Source organism: Trichosurus vulpecula, chromosome 7, assembly GCF_011100635.1.
Source record: "Trichosurus vulpecula isolate mTriVul1 chromosome 7, mTriVul1.pri, whole genome shotgun sequence".
NCBI classification, from domain to species: domain Eukaryota; kingdom Metazoa; phylum Chordata; class Mammalia; order Diprotodontia; family Phalangeridae; genus Trichosurus; species Trichosurus vulpecula.
Genome location: NC_050579.1, coordinates 269,742,294 through 269,766,379, shown reverse-complemented (window position 1 = coordinate 269,766,379; position 24,086 = coordinate 269,742,294). Strand labels below are relative to the sequence as shown.

Sequence of the window (24,086 nt, the reverse complement as noted above, 5' to 3'; positions counted from 1 at the left end):
TTTCCTATATCTCTTCCTGCTGGATCCTGATCTTTCCTAGGGGAGGGGTGGGGTCACAGTTCTGAGAGCTTGACCTGGCTACAAGACAGACCAATGAATCTCTGGAGCCTCAGTATACTTGTCACTGGATTGTTTGCTATATGTTTATTGATGTATATGTTGTCTCTGTGATAGAACACATGTGTTTTGGAGAGTAGGGACAGTTTGCTTTTGTGTCCCCAGGGACTGACATAGAATAAATACTTAATACATACTTGCTTGCTGACTGATTCCAAGTGAAAAAAGCAGAAAACTGAAACCATGTAAGTGACATGGGGATAAAGGAGAAGGGCTATAATCCTTCAGACATCATTGAAAATTGTCCCTCCCTTCAATGTGCTTGCATTTGGGGGGGCGGTGTTCATCTGTATAGATAAATACAGAATTATGTACAAGATGATCATAGAAGGGCGCACTAGCAGGTGTTAGGGGAATAAGGAAAAGATTGATGTAAGAAGTTATACCTGAACTGAATCTTGAAGGAAACCAGAAACATGAGAAATTAGGAGCCAGAAGAGGAGGCTATGTTCCTGTAGCTTCATCCCTTCCCATACTCCTGAGCAACTGATTCCAGACTGGGTTTTCTCTCTCCTGTCTCTCCAGGCAATGTTAGTGCCCACAATTCAGATGTCTCTTTCACAGTAAAAGTGAGACCCTGGTGGGGGGTGGGGAGAGGGGGGTGGGCGTTTGGTAGGAAGGAAGCAAATGCAGAGAGGATAGAAATGTGAGTTGTTGGGGGTGGGGCCAGGGTTCTGGGAGTGGTGGTGAGGCAGGTTCGTCAGAACAATGAAGGTCTTTGAGGTCAAAGGTGACTTTGCTGATCTACTCTCCGTTTGTTTTTCTTCAGCTTGAGAGAGCCTTCCCTGTTTGTTGCTTGTGCTTTGTTCTCAAAGAGGACCAATGGCATCACTTGTCTTGTTTTGCTTGTGAATTGGCTTTAAGTGAGGCAGAGCTGTGTGAAGTATTCTGTGTGGGACTGAAAAAGAAATGGGTGCTCACATATTCATTTCCTTTCTCATTTCAGCTGACCCTCAAATATGTCCGTATATTAATATACTTATATTCACATATACATACAAATATGAAACATACCCACACACCATCCATTTCCAGACTCTTTTCTTCTATGAGCTTCAGTCCCAAATCACCAATTGTGTATTAGACTGGATATCCCAGAGACCTCTCAAACTCAACAAATATGTCCAAAACAAAACTCCCCCCTCCCTTCCAACTTTCCTATTTTAGTTGAGGGCACCACTGTCCTATTTTCCCTGATTTAATTCCTCCGTATTATCCTTGACTCCTCATATCATTCTCCCCACATGACCAACCACTTGCCAAATCTTGTTTCTATCTTCACAATAGCTCTTAAAACTGACCTGTTTTCTCTATAGACAGTGTTAGTTAAAGCTTTTTAAAGAAACTTCTTATCTAGATTGTTTCAATGGCCTCCTCCTTGGTCCCTCTGACTCAGTTCTCTCCCTAGTATCAGCCAAGCTCCACATTGTTGTCAAGGTGACTTTCCTCAAGTACAGATCTGGCCATGTCTGTCACTCCTGAATTCATTCAACTTCGAGAGTTTCCTATTGCCTCTGTAATGATGTAGAAATTCCTCAGTTTAGCTGTGAAAGCCCTTCCCAATTTTGCTCCCAACCAATTTTTTCCAGCCTTATTGAGCTCTAGCACTCTGCAATATGGCCAAACTGGCCTTCTCTCTGTTCCTCACACACAATACTTCATGTTCTCTCTTTCTGTCTTCCTACTGGCCATACCCCATATCTAGAATGTACTTCCTCCTTACCTTGGCCTGATAAAAATCCTGTGTTCGTTCAAGATGAAATTCAAGTACGACTTCTCTATGTGAAACCTTTTCTGATACCCTCAACTGCTTGTGTCCTCCTCAAATTTTCTGTATACATCTTTGATAGTTACTTTGTATTTATTTCTATTTATCCTCTTCGTATTTGTTCTGGTTATCCATATATGCATTTTTGTCCTGTTAGAATGTAAGCTCCTTGTCAGTAGGGATTGTTCTAACGGCTGTATTTGTATCTCTAGCCCTTAGCCCAGTGCCTATTGTCTAGAAGGTGATTAATAAATGTTTGTTGGTTGAGGAAGTGGCTCCAAGAAAGAGAAAGGAGGCTGGGGTGGGGTGAAGTTCATGTACGAAAGAAGTACTCAGATCTTTTTTTTTTAACTTGATTTGTTTTCCTCATATGTTCTCTACTTCTAGCCAATGCATGTTTATATGTGACAACTGATTTGTTACAGAGTTTCAGCTAGAGGACAGGTTACATAGTATTCCTAGATGTGTGACGGCAACAGTTGGATGGCATATTAGGCTAGCCTTTGTACTGTGGAAAATATTATACTATTTTATATCATTTTTGTAATTTCAATAAGACTCAGGGCCTGAACTACTTAACCAGGAGAAAAGCCTGATCCTAACAGTCTCTTTGTTCTCTTGTATCAACAAATCCAGATGGAGCATTTCTTGCTCTGTCCATGGCCATTAAGGGTGAAAACCTTGACCCCAGACACTATCTTGAATTATGTGACTTTTCCTTATCCTAATATTTTATGGGCATATACTATGTTGTGGAATGTTAATGGCCAATTAAACACAGAGATCCTGGGGTTGTAAATCCAATTGACACTTTGACAACTATCTAATTTGTTGTATTTACAATCTATTCCATTAAGGAAAATCCTCTTCTTGTATCATGGTTAAATATACATGGGGGTCATAAAAATGAGGTCATACAGGCTTGCTAGCTCTGCTAAAATAACGTATATAAGTTTTCTCATTGCTTTGTTCAGGCAGCCAGAGTTCATACTGTGACTCCTTGTACGTACAAGTAAGCTAGCTCCGCTATGCTTTAAGGGAAAATAATAAACAACATGGATTTTTCTATCACCTAGCTCTGTTGTTTCCTTCAACCAAATTTTCAGGTTTAACAGTACCAATCCTCTAAAGTGTTCTGCTACATGTTGTTTTATTACTGTTATGTTGTCAGAGGGAGGGTGCTTGTGTGTGTGTGTGTGTGTGTGTGTGTGTGTGTGCTCTTAAACTAATCATCATCTGAGGGCAATCAGTTGGTCTGTGAACCCCTTAGGGCCTTATATCAATATCTCCTTGAGTCCATATATTTCATCAGGTCCTAAAATTAACCAGTTATTCCTATGTGTCAGCACTGTCCTGTCTCAGAGCTCATCTAATGTCCAAACCAGTTTACCAGAGAGGGTCATGTGACTCATAATAATAGTTCATGTTTGGATTATCACAGACTGCACTTTCCTGACTTCCAAATCTTGACCTCAAAGTGAAGCAGTTTAATTCTACACTATCTCTTGATTCCCTTGCTCCTTCATTCTATCAACAATATCCTCTGCCAAGCTTCAGTCCTGGCTGAGTCTCAGCATTTGCTGCCTTATTTCCCACTCACACACTGCTGAATAAAGCTGGAGAAAGTCATGAAACCATACTGACTGGATCCACTACAAATTCATGTTAAGTAATCTTAACTGGACCCTCACTGCTGCTAGGCAATCCTTTTGCACTTTCCTAATTGACTCACAATCCCACTGTCCACAGTGGGATTTTCTTTCATCCCCCTTCAAACTTTCCATAGTTCCTCCTCCCCCCGCTCTCTCGGATGAGCACCTTGCTTCATATTTCATTGAAAATAATAGAGGCCATTCACTAAGAGTTTCCTCTTCTCATCTCCTCCTCAGTTGAAGTTTTGCAAATGCTATCTGCCACTATCTCTGCCTTCACACCAGTCTCCCATAATGAGGTGGCCATTCCCCTTGTCAACGCAAACTCCTCTACATGTACAAGTGATCTCATTCCCTCTTGTCTTCTTCAGCACATTGCTTTCTCTACCACCCCCACTCTTTCATTTATCTGCAATCCCTCTTTGTCTACTGGCTGCTCCCTTATTGCCTACAAAAATGTCCACGGCTCCTCTCTTCTTAAATAATGCTCACTTCATCCATTAAGTTCCACTGTCTATCAACCCCAATCTCTCCTCATTTTTGTAGCTAAGCTCCTTGAGGCTGTCTACATTTGTACGTCCACTTCTTTTCCTCTCACTCTCTTCTTAACTCACTACGATCTGGCTTCCCACATTATTTTTCAAATGAAACTGTTTTCTTCCATGTTAGTAAAATTCTCTTCATTGACAATCTAATGGCCTTTTCTCCAACTTCATTCCTTTTGAACTCTTTTTAAACTTTGACACAGTTCATTACCATCTTCTCCTTGATACTCTTTTCTCTCTAGTTAGCATGACACCACTTCTCCTTACTTCTCTTCCTACATATCTGACTGTTCCTTCTCATTTTCCTTTACTAGGTCCTCATCTAGGTCATATCTGATAACTTCTTCCTTACTAGCTGGCCTACAGGATTCTGTCCTGGGCTTCCTTCTCTTCTCCTTCCATACTATTTCACTTGGTGATCTCATCTCCAGTGAATTCAATTATCATCAATATTCTGGTGATTATCAGATCTACTTATCCAGCCCAACCTCTCTGCTGACCAACAGTCTCACATCTCAGCTGCCTATGGGACATCTCAAATTGGATGTTCTCATAGACATTTTCAAGTAAAAATGTCCCCAAATGAACTCATTATCTTGCTTTCCAAACTCTCCCCTCTTCCTAACTTCCCTATTATTGTTTAGAGTATTTATTTTGTTAAATCTTTCCCAATTTCATTTTAATCTGGTTCTGCTGCACTAGTGTGTTCAGGATAGATGCACCCCATGGGCTGAGTTTAGCATTTGACTTAAACCTTATTTTAGTTTCATATTTAGGTTCTCTCAACAGCACGTAGAAAGGTAATGAATGTACAGTGTAGAGCAGATATAGGACAGCTATTTATTTCCTTCCATTAAGTGATTGAAAGCAAGAAGATATGTAAGCACAGATTGACAAAGACATAAATATGCTGCAGATAAGGATAATTTTATTTTCTCATTTTCTATTTTGATTTATTCAATTTCTTTTTCTTGTCTCGTTATTACAGCTAGCATTTCTAGTACAGTATTAAATAATTGTGGTGATAATGGACATCCTTGCTTCACCCCTGATCTTACTGGGAAAGTTTCTAGTTTGTTCCCATTACAGAAAATGCTTGCTCCTAGTTTTAGATAGATACTACTTATCATTTTGAGAAAGGCTCCATTTATTCCTATGCTTTTTGTGTTTGTTTTTTTTAAATAGGAATACGTGTTATATTTTGTCAAAAACTTTTTCTGCATCTATGGAGACAATAAAATGCTTTTTTTGTTTTTGTTGTTGATATGGACAATTATGCTAATGATTTTCTTAATGTTGAACCATCCCAATATTCCTGATACAATTTGCACCTAGTCATAGTATATATACTTTGTGATATATTGCTGTAATTTCTTTGCCAACATTTTGTTTAAAATTTTTGTATTGATATTCATTAAAGAAATTAGTCTATAGTTCTCCTTCTCTGTTTTTATTTTCCCTGGTTTAGGTATCAAGACCACATTTTTATCATATAAGGAATTTAGTAGGACTCCCTCTTTACCTATTTTTTCAAATGGTTTGGTACAAGTTGCTTGTAAAACTTTTTTGTTCTGGTAATTTTTTTTCTTAGAGAGCTTATTTACAGCTGGTTTAATTTCCTTTCCACCTCCCCACCCCCAACAGAATTATTTAAGTTTTTTATTTCCTCTCAATTGAGACAATTTATATTTTTGTAAATATTTTTCCATTTCACTTAGATTGTCAGTTTCATTGACCTATAATTGGGGAAAATAGCTCCTAATAATTGCTTTAATTTCATCTTCATTGATAGTATATTCATCCCAAGGATCATCTCAAAGTACTTCTACCATTTAAATGTTTTTAGGACTTCAGTGGACAATTATCCTGTCCCAGGCAGTAATAAAGGGAAAATAAAAAGAAGAAAAAAACCAAACTACTACCCCACCAAAAAGTCAATAAAAAGAAAAGAAAGTAAAGAATGACAAAAGCCAGAAATCTTAGGCTTTTTCTCCCTCCTTTTGATGATCTGAGTCTCTGAGTTTAATGATCTAGACTAGAGGTAGAACCATATTAAAATATAATTGGGAAATGTCCCAAGGTTCTTGAGAGGACTGAATAAAATAGTGTACATGAAGACCAGAAGTATAAATAAGAGGAAACTTCCGCTGCTTCTGATGCCACTGTTATCACCATTACCACCAGCAGATGTGAATGAATGTGTGTGAGAGAGCTTTGTGAACTGTCAAGGTGCAGGCAAATGTAGGCATGGTTTATCATGGTTACCCTTCCACTACAGAGCTTATAACCATCCTGGCAGTCCTCCTCCCATTTCTTTCCCTCTTTCCCCTCTTCACTTCTTCCCAGGGGAGATATACTAGTGCCAGCCAGGGCACCTGTAGCTGTCACTCTGGAAGCAGAGACTTTCCAACACGAAAAGCCAATGAGTGGCCAAGAGAGCTGAACAAAAGCAGGCAGCTCGCAGGGTGGGAAAGACTAGTTTAACTCTTGACTGAAGCTACCCTTTCCTCTTCCCCTCCTTTCCAAAGAGCACTATTTCTTCCCTCCTTTGGGAGCTCTTGACTGTCACATGTGCCATTGGCTGGTCCAAGGTCCCACTGTTAGCCCCAGAGAATCTCTTCCAATCAACAAAGATCTTGTTTCGTGACATTTTAGATGCTAGGCAGATGAGACTGTCACAAGTTGAAGCTCAAGGCAGACTTCATGGCCTCACCCAGTATTTTCCATACTTTATATATTGATCCTCACCCCCTTAAAAACATCAAACTCACACCACTTACAGTTTTAAACAATAAGTTTTACTACATGAAAATTTTAAACACTTTTTCATGGTTTTCAAGTCATTTCAATTTTTGTGAAGTCAAGGTTTTTGGAATCCAAATTATTTTAATTATACTATACAAAATGAACGATGTTGACAAATATAACAGATGATACAACAGATGTCTTAGTAACTTAACTTTTAATATAAAGATTAACATTATGTTTATACAGGACAAGTTCCAGCATCAAGGACTGGGAAATATAGTCTGTGTATGTCTTGAGCCAATGCTAACTGAAAGTGATGTTGATTGGACTGAATTCATTGTCAGAGAGAGCAATTTTGCTTCGTTAGCCTAATTTTGGTGACTGATTGCAAATTCACTTTTATATTTAAAAGCTGGATTTATTTGTGCCAGAGTTGTACTGAATAGCATCCAATAATTTTGGTAATTGCCTCTCTTCTCAGAATCCCTCCTCCCCCAAAGAAAAGAGTCTTACACCCTTCTTTCCCAAGGTAGACACATCTCTCCACTTAGTTTAGAAAACTGTACATGTGTGAAATCAGCTGGCCAGAATTGGGGGTGATTTGTAAGGGAAGGGAGAGAAGCATCATAGGAAGACTGAAGGGTAGAGAAGGGCACCTCTACAGGCTCCTTGTCCCCATCTGATTTTCCATCCCCTTATGCACTGTCCTGGTAGTGGCTGGCCCTAGACATGATCTCAGGATTCAGTGTTACCCCTCTGTTCCCTCCAGACCAACCCAACTCATCGCTATCCCAGTCCGTATCGTCTGTACCTCCCTTCAAAGGGTGATGCCCTCATTCACTATCTCCACCTCTTTTCCAGAACTCTCTAAAACTATGTAGTATCTTCACACCTCAGTCCTTCACCCCACAGGTCAGTTTTTTTGGGCCTGACCATACTTTAGCCTTTCCGTCTCCTTTAGATACTCCCCATCCATTCACTATTTAAAAAAAAAAAAATTACTTCTTTTTTTTTTTAAATCATGTACATTTCCCATCATATCCTTTCTCCTCCCTTTTCCCAGACAGCCATCCCTTAAAATAAAGAATAAAAAAGAGGAAAAGACAGTTCAGCAAATTTAATCACCATCTAGAACAAGTCTGATAATATTTAATGTTCCACAGACTGTTCCCCACCTTGCAGAAAAGCAAAAGGTGTCTTTTGTGTCTTCTTGGGGGCTAAGCTTGATAATTATAATCTAGCAGCATCCGGTTAAAACCTCACAGTAACTGCCATCAAAGTCCTTCCGGAGTGGCATAGACAGAGGCGGTGACCAATACAGGAATGAGGTTAGATTTTCAAGTAAAAGAATTTCCGATTCTTTGACTTAAAGATTTTGGGCGCCCCCTTGTGGGCGACTCAGGTCAGGGATCCCGAGTTTGGGGCCTCAGTACTGGGAAGTGAAAGTGAAACCCCAGCTCTGGGGTTGGGGACTGAGGCAAAAAGGAAAGAGATAAAGGGGAGTGGAGACCCAGAGCGGACCCTGCAGACACACCAGGACGCTGCTCAGCACCCGGACCGTGCGGCGAGCTCCGCTCCAGCTGCAGCCCAGGAGTCCGTGCTGCGAGCAGGCAAGTCCTCGCAGGGGCACCCCGGTGGAGTTAGGGATTGGGAAGGTGGGGCGGAGGATCATATTTGGAGGTTTTAAGAGGTGTCCCCCTCCCTTTCATCATCAGCAGATGTTAGGGGAATTCTCTGTCCCTCCCTCTCAAGAAGCAGCACCAACCCCTGAGCCCCAAAGAAGTGGAAAGAGCTCTGGCGGTGGGGAGCTCACAGCTGAACTCTGGCTCGACCACGTACTCTCCGTGTGACCCTGGGCAAACCACTTCATTTCTCTGAGCCTCAGTTTCCTCATCTGTAGAAACACCAGGGGTTGGACTGGAATGATCCCTATGGCCCCGAACAACCCTAATTCCAAGGAGCCTGTCAATCAAGCTATGACTGAGAACCTCCTGAGGAGTATGGGGTTGAGCTAGGGAGCTAGGGAAGGAAGTGATCTTGGGTAAGGGATAAATGGTGGACTTGATTGGAGGTGTTGCTCCTTAGAATAATATCTTTCATTGTTATATTATAACTATAGAATATTATTGTTATATTAATAATAATGTTATAATTATGATAATATAATAATATCTCTCATTCTTTCATAGGCCCCAGCATGCGGCTCCCTGCCCTGAAGCCCTGGGCTCCCCTCCTCCTGACTGACCTGATCCTGCTTTGGTTGTTGCAAGGCCTGCTGGGAGCTCTCATCCCTCCAGGGCTCCATGTCCTCTGGCTGGAGGGGGCTTTTCGAATGGGGGCCATGTGGGGGGTGCTAAGTTTATTGGGAGAGTGTGGGAAGGTAGGGGAACAATTGCCTATCTTGTGTCTGAGCACCCCCCTGTTCCTGTCCCTGAGGGCCCTGGTTGCAGGGACCTTGAGTGCTCCCCCTGTGCTCCTAGCCTCAGCCCAATGGACCTGGCTGCTGGCGGCTTATGGAGGAATGGGACTGGGCTGGGCTGTGTGGAAGGTGCTGAGTCCCTCAGAAGCCCCTCCCTCAGCACAGGAGAAGGAGCAAGTCCTGGAGAACAAAGCCATGATGTGGAGGCTGCTGAGGCTGTCCTGGCCTGACTTCCCCTTCCTTGTTGCTGCTTTCTGCTTCTTGGCTGCTGCAGTCATAGGTAAATGGACAAGGTGGGACTGTGTGGGGGATAGCATGAATTTAAATGAACATGGAAAAGGGTCCTTGATGTTGCTCATCTGCTCATGCCCCACTCCAGGTGAGATGTTCATCCCTCACTACACTGGTCGTGTGATTGATATCCTGGGCCAGGACTTTGACCTTGATGCCTTTGCCACTGCCATCTTCTTCATGTGCCTCTTCTCCCTTGGAAGGTTAGTGACTTGGTAGGGGTGGGAGGAGGTAGGGAAGTCATATCTATCTTCTTTAGGGCTCTGCTACTTGCTGTCTGTGTGACCTTGAGACAATTACTTCATATTTCTGGCCCTTAGTTTCCCCATCAATAAAATGAAGGGGATTGGACCAGATGCTAACAATCCCACATCCTGTGATTCCGAGGGATTTGTCATCACCCAAACCTTTTATAATATCCATTGGCCAGCTGCTCCTAGGTGCAGACTCTGCCCTCCTGAAAGGCAGGGAAAAGATCTCTCTCACAAGGCTTGGATCTGAGAATGTTATTTTTTTAGATGCTCCTATTCTGAGGTAGGAGACATGGACCCCATTCCCCCTCAGGGAGCACCCATTCTAATGAGGAATTACATTTTCATCTTTGGAAAGTTCTTTTTCTGTTGATGCAGATGAAATAACCTGTAGTCCCTGAGCTACGCTTGATGGGGGAGACAAGGAGACATTTGACAAAGGGTTCAATAACATATAAATGTACTCATTCAATTTTTTATTCATTCAGAAGTATTTATTTAGCGTCAGACAGTGGGAACACTATTTTGCCCTAGTACTCTCCTGCCTTCTCTACCAGGAGATGGGAGGTATGGCACTTTATCTACTCTCCAGGACCTTCCTGGCTTTTTTTAGATATGCAGTTTCATTTCCTTTCAGTGACCTTTCCACGTACACTGTGGTGGTCACTGTATATAGTGTTCTCTTGGTTCTGTTTATTTCATCTTGTATCAGTTTATAAAAAATCTTCCCATGTTTCTCAGAATCCCTTGTATTTCTTACTGCACAATCATGTTCCATTAGAGTCATGTAACTTTGTTTTTCATTCTCCAGCCAATGGGTCCTCATTGTGTTTACAGTTCTTTGTTACTGTCAAAAGTGCTATAGGAATATTTTGGTATATTTTGGACCATTGTTTCTGTTCTTGATTTGCTTAGGGTATAAGCCTAATAATTGTGGGCTCACTGAGTCAGAAGGTTTGGATAGTGCAGCCAGAACCATTGGACCAATTCACAGCCTCACCTACAGGATATTAGTGGGCCTGCCTTCCGACAGGCCCTCCAACATTTGACCATTCTCATTTTTTGTCATCTTGGCCAGTTGTATTTCACCACCTCCACTTCCAGACATGCTCAGGACTTCCTATGTCAAAAGAAGCTCATGCTTGTTTATATTGTACCTTCTATTATTTTTATTCTATTATTATCTATTATCTATTTTCCCTTCTATTAGTATTATTGAGTTCCATTGCTAATCTTCTGGGATGACCTACATCCACTGCCTCCATTTCCTCATCTTCCTTAACTCTTTGTCATCTGTCTTTTGTCCCATTACTTTACTGAAACACTGTTCTCAAAGGTTATCAACAACTTACTTGTTTCCAAATCCAAGCCCATTTCTAAAATTTAATGCTTTATTTTTTGTAGCACTTGACATGATTGATCACCCCTTCCTCCTGTCACTCATTGCACTGCACTTTTACATTTCTAACTATACTCTTTCCTTTTTTATGGGCATGATCTCCAGATCTTTTAATGTGAAAATTCCCTAAAACTCAACTTTTGTCTTCAGACATCCTTATTCTGTACTTTTTGGCCTGATTTATACTCATGGTTTCACACTTACCTCCATTCTGATGATTCCCAAAGCTATGTCTCTAGTCCTGATGCCTCACCTAAGTTCCAGGCTTTCATCTTAAAATGCCTTCTAGACATCTCCTTTGGATATCCCTGTGTCTCCTCGACTGAATATATCCCAAATCAGTCTCTCTCTCTCTTTTAAAAAATCTTATTTTTGTTTATTTCATTAAATATTTTTCCAATTACATTTAAGAAATTTTAAGTTTTGAATCCTCTCCCTCACTTCCAAGCCTTCTCCTCCATGACAAGTCAGACAATTTGATATCAATCATATATGTGTGGTCAAGAAAATGTATTTTCATATTAGCCCTGTTGTAAAGAAAAATGCAAACAAAATAAAACAAAGGTAAAGAAAGTTTTAAAAAGTATACTTCAGTCTTCATTCAGAGTTTATCAGTTTTCTCTCTGGAGGTGGATAGTATCTTTCCTCATGGGTCCTTTGGAAATTTCTTGCATCGTTGTCTTGATCAGAGTAGCTAAGTCTGTCACAGTTGATCATCCTTACAATATTATCATTTCTGTGAACAGTGTTCTCCAGGCTCTGCTCTCTTCACTTTGCATGAGTTTGTCTAAGTCTTCCCAGGTTTTTCTGAAACCATCCTGCCCATCATTTCTTCTAGCAGAATTGTATCACAATCATATCATGACAATCACACACCACAACTGGTTCAGTCATTTCCCCAATTGATGGTCTTCCCCTTGATTTCCAATTCTTTGTTACCACAAAAAGAGCTGCTATAAATATTCTTTGTACAAATAAGTCTTTTTCCATTTTCTTTGATCTCTTTGAGATACAGACCTAGTAGTGGTATTGCTGGGTCAAATACAGCACGGTTTTATAGCTCTTTGTGTGTAGTTCCAAATTGTTCTCCAGTACGTCTGGACTAGTTCATGACTGCATCAGCAATGCATTAGTGTCCCAATTTTTCCACATCCCCTCCACCATTTTTCATTTTCTTTTACTCTAATGTTAGCCAATCTGATAGGTGTTAGGTGGTACCTCAGAACTGTTTGAATTTGTGTTTCTCTAAGAAGAAGTGATTTAGAGCATTTTTTTTCATGTGACTATCCATACTATTGATAGCTTTGATTTCTTCTTTTATAAAATACCTGTTCATATCCTTTGACTGTTTATCAACTGGGGAATGGTTTTTATTTTTATGAATTCACTCAGTTCCCTATGTAATTGAGAAATGAGACCATTATCAGAGAAACTTGCTATAAAATTTTTTTCTGAGTTTCCTGTTGTCCTTCTATTTTTAGCTGCCATTAATTTTGTTTGTGCGAAAGAGTTTTCAATTCATGTACTCAAAATTATCTTTTATATTTCTCATAATCTTCTCTATCTCTTATTTAGTCATAAACTCTTCTCTTATTCATAGATCTGACAGGTATAAATTTCCATGTTCCCCTAATTTACTTATGATATCACCCTTTAGATCTAAATCATTTATCTGTGTTGACCTTATCTTTGTGTATGGTGCGAGATGTTGGTCTATGCCTAGTTTCTGCCAAACTGATTTCCAGTTTTCCCAGCATTTTTTTCAAATGGTGAGTTCTTACTGCCAAAGCTTGGCTCTTTGGGTTATCAAACACTAGATTATTATGGTCATTTACTACTGTGTGTCATGTACCTAATCTATTCTACTGATCAGTCACTCTATTTCTTAGCCAGTAATAGATTTTTTTTGATGATTACCACTTTGTAATATAGTTTGAAATCTGGAACTTCTAGACTATCTTCTTTAACATTTTTTCCCATTGATTTCCTTGATATTCTTGACTTTTTGATCTTCCTGATGATATTTATTACTATTTTGTCTAGCTCTATATTTGGTAGTTTGATGGGTATGGCACTGAATAAGTAAATTAATTTAGGGAGCATTGTCATTTTATTATATTGGCTTGGCCAATGGGTAACTAATATTTCCCCCGTTGTTTAGATCTGTCTTTATGTGAAAACTGTTTTGTAATTATGTTCATGCAATCTCTGGGTTTGTCTTGGCAGGTAGGTTCTCAAATATTTTATATTGTCTACACTTATTTTAAATAGAATTTTTCTTTTTATCTCTTCCTGATAGATTTTGTTGGCGGTATATAGAAATGCTGACAATTTACATCCTGCAACTTTGCTGAAGTTGTCCATTGTTGCAACTGTTATTAGTTGATTCTTTAGGATTTATTCTTTAGGTATCCCATCATATCATCCACACAGAGTGATAGCTTTGTTTCCTCATTGCCTATTTTTATCCCTTCATTTTCTTTTTCTTGTCTTATTGCTAAAAGTAGCATTTCTAGTACAATATTGAATAATAGTGGCAATAATGGACATCCTCACTTCACCTCTGATCTTATTGGGAAGGTTTCTAGCTTATCCCCATTACAGATAATGCTTGCTCTTGGTTTTAGATAAATACTACTTATTATTTTAAGAAAAGCTCCTTTGATTCCTGTACCTTCTAGTGTTTATACTGGGAATAGGTGTCATATTTTGTTCAAGGTTTTTTGCATATATATGCGGGTAGGTGGTGTACTGGATAAAACACTGAGTTTAGAATCGGGAAGGCTCATCTTCATGAGTTCAAATCCAGTTGAAGACACTTCTTAGCTGTGTGACTCTGGGCAAGTCACTTAATCCTGTTTGCCTCAGTTTCCTCATCCATAAAATGAGTTGGGGGAGGAAATGGCAAACCATTCCAGTATATTTTCCAAGAAAACTCCAAATGGCATCATTAAGAGTTAGAATGAGACTGAGCAACAAAATTGACAAAATCATATGATTTTTATTGTTTTTATTGTTGATATGGTCAGTTATGCTGATAATTTTTCCAATATTCATCCAGCCTTGCATTCCTGATATAAATCCCACCTAGTCATAATGTATGATCTTTGTATTATATTGCTGTAATCTTTTTGCTAGTATTTTATTTAAATTTTTGCATCAATATTAAGGAAATGGATCTATGGTTTTCATAGACTCTCTCTGGTTTAGGTATCAAGCCCCTATTTTTGTCATAGAAGGAATTTGGTGGGACTATTTCTTTACCTATTTTTTCAGATAGCTGATATAGTATTGAGATTAATTGTTCCTTAAGTGTTTGGTAGACTTCGCTTCTAAATCCATCTGGTCCTTGGGATTTTTTCTTAGGGAGATCTTTGATTACTTGTTCAATTTCTTTTTCTAAGATAGGGCTATTTAAGCATTCTATTTTTCTCTTCTGTTAATCTTGGCAGTTTATATTTTTGCAAATATTTATCCATTTCACCTAGATAATCAATTTTAGTGCAATATAATTGGGCAAAATAATTCTTAATAATTACTTTAATTTCATCTTCATTGGTTGTGAATTTCCCTTTCCTTTCCTTTTTGATACTAGTAGTTTGGTTTTCTTCTTTTTTAAAACAAATTAACCAATGGTTATCTATTTTATTGGCTCTTTCATAAATCCAGCTCCTAGTTTTATTTATTAGTTTAATAGCTTTTTTAACTTTCAATTTTGTTTATCTCTCCTTTGATTTTCAAGATTCCATTTTGCTGTTTAAGCAGGGATTTTTAAGTTGTTCTTTTTCTAGCTTCCTTAGTTGCATGCTTAATTCATTGATCTGCTCTTTCTTTCATTGATGTACACACTTGGATATACACATTTTCCTCTAAGTACTCCTTCGGTTGCATCTTGCAAATTTTGGAATGCTGTCTCTGTTGATTATTTCTCCAATTTATTCTTTGACCTCACCCTTAGGATTAGATTATTTAGTTTCCAGTTAACTTTTAATCTATGCTTCCATGGCCCTTTATTAAATGTAATTTTTTGTAATCTTTAGTAAGATGTAGTTTATCTACTTACCCTTTTCAATTATGTCTATTTTTGTTTTGGCGTCACCTGAGGCTTGCTGCTTCAGTAAGGTTAATTTGATCTGTGAGAGTCTGTTGTTTCTGGCTTCTTCTTTTCAGGAGTTGTCTCCCCAAATGATGGCCACGATGACTGGCCTAGAAACAGGACTGGTGGTCAGGGGTCTGATGCCAATTTCATGACTTCTGTGTTTATCTGATGGCAGTTGGTCAGTCATCATTGCCAGTTGTGATGAGGAAGAGGGGCCCTATCTCCATCATGATTTCTCTCTTCACTAATGGCTTCGGGGAAGCTGGTCTGGTGGTTGAGAGAAAAAGCTCTTCCCAAGGCTATTAGGTTCTTTGTTTGTGCTATTCTTTTCACCCTGTGTTAGATGCCTTCCTGCCTTCTTTCAGCCTGTCTAAATCCTAGCCATCTCAAGACAAAATTGTTTCCTATAAAATGGTTGCTGACTACCCTGACCACCCTCTTCTCTTAATAATTCTTATATCACTTCTTATCTATTCCATGAATTTTTGTACTACTTTATATATGATTTATACTGTATCATAATTTTTTGCCAAGTTCGTAAATAAATTGATAAGTCTTTGAAGGTAGGAACAACTCTTTGGTGGTAGCATGACCCTTTGCCCTTCAGAAGAGAGAAGAAAGTCCCTATTTGGTGTGGTTATCATTTCTGGGCAATTGTTTATGAAAGTGTGTAACTCTTGGTGTGTGAAGATTTCCATGTTGGTGTGAGGCTGACCCATGAGCCAGAAAGTTAGTCTAATGCTGTCACTTGACTGCTCCTGTTCATAAAAGGGGGGAAAGCCTACGCAGTGCACAAGTGGGCTCTGGGTAGGATTTCAATCTCTCAGGCAGGACTGAGGTGAAAGAACGGCGTTTGGAGATGCGTGTCCTCTTAGCTCTATCAACCAGATTAGCTTTCTGGTTGGACTTGAATTGAATTAGTTCATAGCAGCTTCATTTCACAGAACTCATTCCATTCTGTGCTTCCTATTCCTTCCTTCCTTCTCCCCCCCCCCTCTCTCTCTTCATTTGGTTTTGTTTTCTTTTAGCATCTCAGTAAAGGCTGAGAGACAGCTAGGTGGTATGGTCAACAGAACAGTGAGCCTAGAGTCAGAAAAACCTGAGTTCAAATGCCTTACTTCCTAGCCATGTGACCTTGGGCAAGTCACTTAACCTTTGTTTGCCTCAGTTTCCTCACCTGTAAAATGGAAATAATAAGAACATCTTCCTCCTAGGGTTGTGTTGAGGATGAAATGAGATGATATTTGTTAAAGGACTTCACACAGTTCCTGACACAAAGTCAGTGCTATATAAATACTAGCTTTTATTGTCATTACTTTCTGTGAAAATCTTCCGTGTCTTTGCTGAACTAATAGGAAAAGGGGTTTGTTTCCCTTGTGTAGATAGAGAAGAATCTTTAGGGACCTGCTGGCAGTGAATCAACCAACTCTAGAATTCAGAGAGCACCAGGAAAATTGGGGCAGAGAATAAGAATCTAGGCAAGATAATCAGATAGGTTGGGGGGGTGCAGATCTTCTGACGGTGCTATCTCATCACACCATGCCCTTCACTTCTCCTATAGCCCCAGCAGCCTGCAATGGAGAGCTGAACACAAAACAGGTCCTCAGAATGTCAGTGGAATTGAATTCTACTGCCCTCCCTCTTCCACTTGGGTTTCTCCTGCCATATCTCCGCTCTATCCCCATCCGTCCATTATCTCACCCATTCTTCCTGGTGCCATTTTCCCTGTTTCCCTCTCCTGGGTCCTCTTATGTCTCTCCCTCACCCATATCCCTCCTTCTTCACTGACTTTCTCCTCTCTTCCTCATTCATTCTTCCCATGTCTCCACAGGCTCACTCTTTCCCACCTGTATTGCTCCTCATGCTTTTGTCTTTCTCACCCCCCCAGCTCATTGTCTGCTGGATGCAGAGGAGGCCTCTTCATGCTCGTCCTGTCCCGAATCAATCTGCGTATTCGGCGGATGCTCTTTTCCTCTCTGCTTCACCAGGATCTCACCTTCTTCCAGGAGACCAAGACAGGTGGGGTTCAGAGCCTGGATCTTTTGTTCCTCTGGGCTTTCCTAACCCCTCAGGGTCTGTTTCATGCCCTGCACTCCCTTCTTCCATAGTTGAATGTACAGTGAGCTGGGTCCCTGTCAGAGTGAGTTGTTGTGACCTGATCTCTCTCCCCCAAGTAGAGGGGAGGAGGCGGAGGCATTGAGGAAGTTCTTTCAGTTTTGATGACCCTGAGGGTGAGCTGCCCCAAATGTGATTTCTGGGTCATCTGTCCCATTCTGGAGCATAGCCTCATTCTTTCTTCCCCAGGGGAGTTAAACTCACGCCTATCTTCGGACACCAATTTGATGAGTCGTTGGCTCCCTTTAAATGCCAATGTGTTCCTTCGGAGCCTGGTAAAGGTCATAGGACTGTATGGCTTCATGTTCAGTCTCTCACCTCGACTCACCCTCCTCTCCCTGCTTGAAGTGCCCCTCTCAGTGACTGCTGAGAAGGTCTACAATACCCGACGTCAGGTACATGTGGGCAGAAGCACAGCTTAGGGAAGAGGCATAGGCTGGTGCTGGTTGGATGGCCTGCAGGAGGAACCTTGGGAGACAGAATTAGGATAAAGGTAGGGGAAGGAGAGAGCTGGGATTGGGGTGGGGGTGGGGAGCTCCAATATAGGAGATAGGATGCTGGGCTGTGTGGAGGGGGTCTCCTTTGCTTCACTCACCTTTCCTCTGATACCTTCTCTCCAGGCAGTCCTGCAGCAGATCCAGGATGCAGTGGCAGAGGCTAGACAGGTGGTGAGGGAGGCAGTGGGAAGCCTGAAAACTGTGAGGAGTTTTGGAGCAGAGGAGGATGAGGCCCAGCGCTATGAGGAAGCCTTGGAGCACAAGCGTCAGCTAGAATGGCGCCGAGACTGGGAGCGAGCGGTGTATCTGCTCTTCAGGAGGGTGAGCCAGGTCAAACAGCTTAGTGGGACATGGCCAAGGGGGTTCAAAGAGAGTAAGTATAACCTTAGGTGATGCTGCTTTCAGCCTCTGATCTCTGATATGTGACCCTCTCTCCTCCACTTCTAACCCCTTGGTCCCTCTTTCCTAATTACTATCATCCCCACTAGTCTCTACAGTAAGAGGGATAAAGAATGACCAGCCCCATCCTCAGTCCATTTTCCTCTTCTCCCTCAGAGCCTTCAGCTGGGGATGCAAGTGTTAATGCTGAATTGTGGGCTAAGGCAGATCTTGGCTGGAGAGCTCACCAGAGGGGGCCTTGTCTCATTCCTGATCTACCAGGGGGATGTGGGGAGTTTTGTGCAGGTAAGGCAACAGACTCTTGTTCTGTCTTTATTTCAGTTTCAGGCTTTGCTGGGGGTGGGATGCCAAGTTATGAAATGCTGGTTTTCCATACACCTGATTCTCTGTGGGGAAACAGTGGTGTCGCTATAGCTTTGTTATTGAAGAATTAGGTCTCAGTGGCTCTAGGTTATGACTCTGTATCATCACATTTCTCTAGGCTCTCGTGTACATCTGTGGGGACATGGTGAGCAATGTGGGTGCTGCAGAGAAAGTTTTCCGATACCTGGACCGTGAGCCACAGATGCCTCCTCCTGGGACACTGGCCCCTCCTTCCCTGCAGGGCCTTGTGGAATTCCAGAATGTCTCCTTTGCCTATCCCATTCAGCCAACCAAGCCTGTCCTCCAGGTGCCTGAGATTGGGAGGATACCCAGGATCCAGTTTTGTGGCCCTCAGCTTTCTGTTATGTGAAAGGGGTGGGGGGGGCTGACCCTGGTCTTTAATCCTGACTTTCCCGAGTCCCAAGATGGTGATTACCTCAAGGTGAGGGAGGAGGTCTTCATCCATTTCTCTCATTGACTATTGCCTCTTTTCCCCTTCCCTTCCAGGGAGTGACATTCACTCTGCACCCTGGGAAGGTGACAGCCCTGGTAGGGCCCAACGGGGCTGGGAAGAGTTCAGTGGCTGCATTGCTACAGAATCTGTATCAGCCCACAGGGGGCTGGCTGCTGCTGGATGGGGAGCCCTTGACCCAGTACCAGCACCAGTACCTGCATTCACAGGTGACTAGGGATAAGGAGGAGAGGGAGATGAAGATGAGGAAGGAAACACTGTGAAAAATAGGGTGGGTGGGGCTGGGAAAGAGAGAAAGAGATTTTTTCTTCTAAAGAAATATGGAGTGGGGGAGGGTCCGTTGGGTCCCTGTCTGGGGTTAGCTCACCCAGTGTCCCCTTCCCACATAGGTGTCTGTGGTTGGGCAGGAGCCTGTGCTGTTCTCAGGCTCTGTGAGGGACAACATTGCCTATGGACTGGAGAGCTGTGGGGATGATGAGGTGAGGGCTGCTGCCCAGGCAGCCCATGCTGATGGATTCATTGCCAATATGGAGCATGGACTGGACACAGGTACCTTCACCAATCTTCAAGACTGTGACAATGAGTTTCTAGATAAAAAAGAACTTGACCATTCCCTAATGAAGTCATTAGGGTGCCAGTGGGTATATTAACATCAAAACTGGCAGTGTTCCCTATCTTTCCTTCTACCCTGGGTCGTCTTAATTGTATAAAAGTACTTTGGGCCTACTTACCTAGAGCTTTTGCATATGACACCATGTGATTTGTGTGGAATATGATGCCACCTCTCCCTGGATGGCACCATTGGACATACATCCCTATGACTCTCTTAATCTGACCTGAGGGGAAATGACCGAGGCTAAGGTTGGAGACTAAAGAGTGTTTCCTCTACATGGAATAGTCATTGACCCCATCTCTGAGGAAGGGCATATTCTCTGTCTCTTCAGCTGTGGGGGAAAAGGGAAGCCAGTTGTCTGCAGGACAGAAGCAGTGTGTGGCCATCGCTCGGGCCCTGGTGCGGAATCCCCGTGTCCTCATCCTGGATGAGGCCACCAGTGCCCTGGACATGGAGTGTGAGCAGGAGGTAAGGGCAAAGATCTGGGGAAGAGTCAGAATTCTCAAGGCAAATGAGGTCAGGGCCTGAGCCACATATGGCAGTGGTTTAGGTATAGGCAGAGCTGACAGGGGCTGTGTGGGTCAAGGGAGATGGGGGCAAGTAAGCCCGGGCCATGTGTCTCCAGGATTTGGGATGATTATGGACCCTGAGAATGAGGAGGATGGTAGGGAAATTGTGTGTGTGTGTCTCCTCTCTGTATTCTGTATCCTACTGGATAGAACACAAGTAGATATCGGATATTGGCAGTAGTGGGGGGGGGCGGTCTCCATGGTTCCCTCTCGTTTTTCTTTCAAATCCTGCCCTATCCACTGATGTGCCACATTTCCCTTTTTGTCTTCGGTGCAATAAGCAGTGTTGGGGTAGGTATGGAGGTTTTAGTGTTTCTTTCTCTAATGCCCAGTCTTTTCACCCTCAGCTCCAGCAGAAGATGCTGCAGGGGGGTCGGGCTGTGCTGGTGATCGCACACCGGCTGCAGACAGTGCAGGCTGCTGACCGCATCCTGGTGCTGGATCAAGGGAAGGTGGTGGAGCAGGGGACCCACACTGAGCTCATGGCCCAGAGAGGCCTCTATCATCGCCTGGTGCAGCGACAGCTTGAGGACTGAGTCCCTGGAGGAAGGTGGGGGGAGTTTTCTATACAGTGTTGGGTTTGGGTTGGGGTCAAGGTCTAAGGCAATCCTTGCTCTGAGTGTCTCTAGCTTGGACTCCTGTATAATAGCCACTCTAGCTGGGGAAATGATGGGGCCTTAGACAAGAGGTACCCCCAGGGTTATCCCTTTCAAGAGACTATGTTGTTTGCCTATTTCTCTTCAGAGTCCTGCATACCTATGTGTGGGCATACCTGTCAATAAATTATTTCTCCAAGGATGAACATGGTGGTGAGGAAGAGAAGTCTAACATGATGTTAGTGCTAGGTTCTGCATGCTTCTGGAGAGAAGGTCTGAGCTGGGCTTGCTGAACTTTCTTATGGTATTTTGTGTTGTTTTTATTCCAGGTTCTCAGGGCCAACTCAAGGTATGGTCCTGCAAGCTGTCAGTGTTCTCAAAGTGGTCTGGTCAAGGGCAAAAACTGATTTTGCCCCCTGGTCTTAGCTGTGCGACTTCCTGACATGGGATTGAATCTAAGCCGTATGGATAAAGTTCAGCTTGAAAAATAAAAACTCAAGAACCTCTTGGAGAATAATGAAGAAAGTGGGAAGGAAGTGAGCCTAGTGGCAACAGATCTCAAATTATACTGCAAAGTTGTAATTGACAATAGTGATTTTGTACTGGTTCCATCAGAGGAACAGATTAGGTATGCAACATGTAGAAGCAATGGACAGTACAGCAGAGTGTTTGACAAACCTAAAGACCTCAGCTACTGGAGGGAGAGCTAATTTTTCAACAAACCAGTCTGGCAGAAACTAGGTCTAGACCAACATCTCACATCATATAACAAGTTCCAGATGAATCCATGGCTTAGACATAAAGAGTGGCATCATAAACACTGAGAGGAGCAAGGAAGAAATTACCTTCCCAATCTATAGAAAGGAGAATGGTTCCTGACTAAACAGTGGGTAGAGAGGATGACAGAAGGTTAAACAATTTTCACTACACGAAATTAAGAGTTTTTTGCAAACATAAAATCTGTGTAGCTAAAAATAGAAAGGGAAGGAGGTAACTGGAGAGAATTGTCATACTAAATTTTTCGATGGGTCTTATTCCCAAGATATATAAAGAACTGACTCAAATTTATAAAGTTAAGAGCATTCCCAACTGATAAATGGTCACAGGATATGAATAAGTAATTTTTAAAGGCAAATATCTAAACTATCAATAGCAATATGAAAAACACTCCCAATTATTATTATTAATTAGAGGAATTAAAGTTAAGCAACTCTGTGGTTCCATTGCTCATTCATCCAATTGGCAAAGTTGACAGAAAAGGAAAGTGACAAATGTTGGAGGGGCTGCAGCAAAGTAGGCACATGAATGTGCTGGTGATGTAGCTGAACGTTATACAGCGCCCCTGGAAAGCCATTTGGAACTACGATGAAAAAAATCGTTAAACTGTGCATACCCTTTGAACCAGCAACACCACTCCTAGCCGTATCCCTAAAGAGTTCAAAGAAAGAGAAATAGGTCTTATATGAAAAAAAAAAAAACATTTGTAACAACTCTTTTTTGTAGTAGCAAGAACTTGAAATAGAAGAGTTAGGGAATGGTTGAAAAAATCGTGATATGTTAAAGTAACAGAATACTCTATTATCACTATGATGTATTAATACATACATATATAGATATACTTGCAATATAATTACAAAGTATTAAAATGTATTTACGACATATAGGAAAACTTAGGCCTGGGGAGAACTGATCCGCTAGTCACACACAAGATGTCAGAAAGGGATCTAGACCTCCGATTTCCTGAATGCTAGCCCAGAAATCTTGCCTTTACAACAGGCTGTTTCTCTTGGGCAGTTATTTTGCTTTGATCCTTTTTAAACAGCCAGCAAAACAAGGAGGCAGAGCTGACATTTAGGAGTGGGGAAAGCAGGCATTTCCAATTTAACAGAATTTTTCATCGGTTTGTACCCACACATATGCTTCACCCCATGAAACCATGAGATGCTGAAACGTCACTGGTCACTGACCGGTCTGGTTCGGGAAGGTTCCTATTCAAGGAAAAAAAAGCATGCTTTCCTTTAAACCCCAGGACTTCCCAGTGACGGCCAGTCCTGTGACTGAGGGCTGACGTGAACTCGTGCCTAAGGATATATGTAGGGGTGGAGGAGGGGGATGAAGCCTCTTCACTAGGTAGGAAAGGTTCAAGCGTTATGTTTCCTTATCCAGCCCCCATCCCACCCCTCCCACTTCTCCTGGACTCTTGCGCTTAGTGTCTTCTGCGACAAAATATGTCAAAGATGCGGACTTGCTGCCGGCTGTGAAGTCGATGTTACCGCTTTCCCCCCAGGTTTCCTCCATCTTTCCAGAGAGCACCTTCTTCCCCTGCTGTTTCCCTGTCTCCTCCCCTTCTTTCTGTCTCTCATTATTTCCCTACCCTGATTCAGCCACAGAATTTCCTGTTAGAAGTTAGGGGAGGGAGGGAGGGAAGGAAGGAGGTGGAAAGGAGGGAGGTGGGGAGGAGGTGAATGTCTTCCAGCTAATGACTTTACCGAACTTTCACTTCCTAGAGAAAGCAAAAGTTTGAATTCTTGATCTTTCTTGTCCTACGCCAGGATAAGAAGAGGGCTAAAGTGGTTAGGAGACCCTACACTGAATTTTATCATGTTTAGACATACGGAGCAGACAATTGTTTGAATTTGGTGCCCTCTGCTGGTCAAATAAAACCTACTGTTTGGACCTCTTCCTTAGTTCAAACAAAGGTCCTGTCTTTGAAAGGGGATCATTGGGCTCTGCTTCCAGAGACAGAAGGGAAAGTACCAGTAGTGGGACCCAACGGTGCTTCTCTTCTTATCCTTTATGCCTTAATTTTGCTTATGCAGAAGCCTTTTCAGTTTCATGCAACCAAAATGATCATTTTTGTCTTGTGTAATTGTCTCTATCTGTTGTTAAGATTTCATCCCCTACCCAGGTCTTTGAAATGAATGAATCAATCTCTCTCTCTCTCTCTCTCTCTCTCTCTCTCTCTCTCTCTCTCTGTCTCTCTCTGTCTCTCTGTCTCTGTCTCTCTCTCTCTCTCTCTCTGTCTCTTTCTCTCTCTTCTAATTAAAAAAAATGATATCTTTAGTATTCAGGTCAATCTATTTTGAACTTATTGCTGTCTACTTTTCCCAGTACTTTTTGTCAAATGTAGTGTTCATTCCTAGTTAATGTATGTTTTTAGGTTGACCAGACAC

The 24,086-nt window shown here is 41.9% G+C and overlaps 1 protein-coding gene and 1 pseudogene across 1 annotated transcript; both read left to right on the top strand.

The window, feature by feature from the left end:
- LOC118858018 overlaps positions 1-24,086 on the top strand; it is a 128,188-nt pseudogene that overhangs the window by 25,542 nt on the left and 78,560 nt on the right.
- TAP2 (transporter 2, ATP binding cassette subfamily B member) lies at positions 8,232-22,130 on the top strand. Its single transcript, XM_036769322.1, has 13 exons — positions 8,232-8,440; positions 9,020-9,529; positions 9,629-9,743; positions 17,178-17,308; positions 17,594-17,799; positions 18,025-18,222; positions 18,457-18,585; positions 18,782-18,970; positions 19,171-19,344; positions 19,525-19,684; positions 20,080-20,216; positions 20,665-20,867; positions 21,243-22,130. Exons 2-12 carry the CDS (start codon positions 9,028-9,030, stop codon positions 20,851-20,853), a joined length of 2,130 nt encoding a protein of 709 aa, XP_036625217.1. The 5' UTR covers positions 8,232-8,440; positions 9,020-9,027; the 3' UTR covers positions 20,854-20,867; positions 21,243-22,130.

What these genes read in the sequence shown, in the direction of transcription:
- TAP2 (XM_036769322.1), top strand. Translation starts at nt 9,028, where the DNA reads ATGCGGCTCCCTGCCCTGAAGCCCTGGGCTCCCCTCCTCCTGACTGAC. An exon ending in CTTCCAGGAGACCAAGACAG is followed by an intron (nt 17,309 to 17,593) that starts GTGGGGTTCAGA and finishes TTTCTTCCCCAG; the next exon opens with GGGAGTTAAACTCACGCCTA. An exon ending in ATGTGGGGAGTTTTGTGCAG is followed by an intron (nt 18,586 to 18,781) that starts GTAAGGCAACAG and finishes ACATTTCTCTAG; the next exon opens with GCTCTCGTGTACATCTGTGG.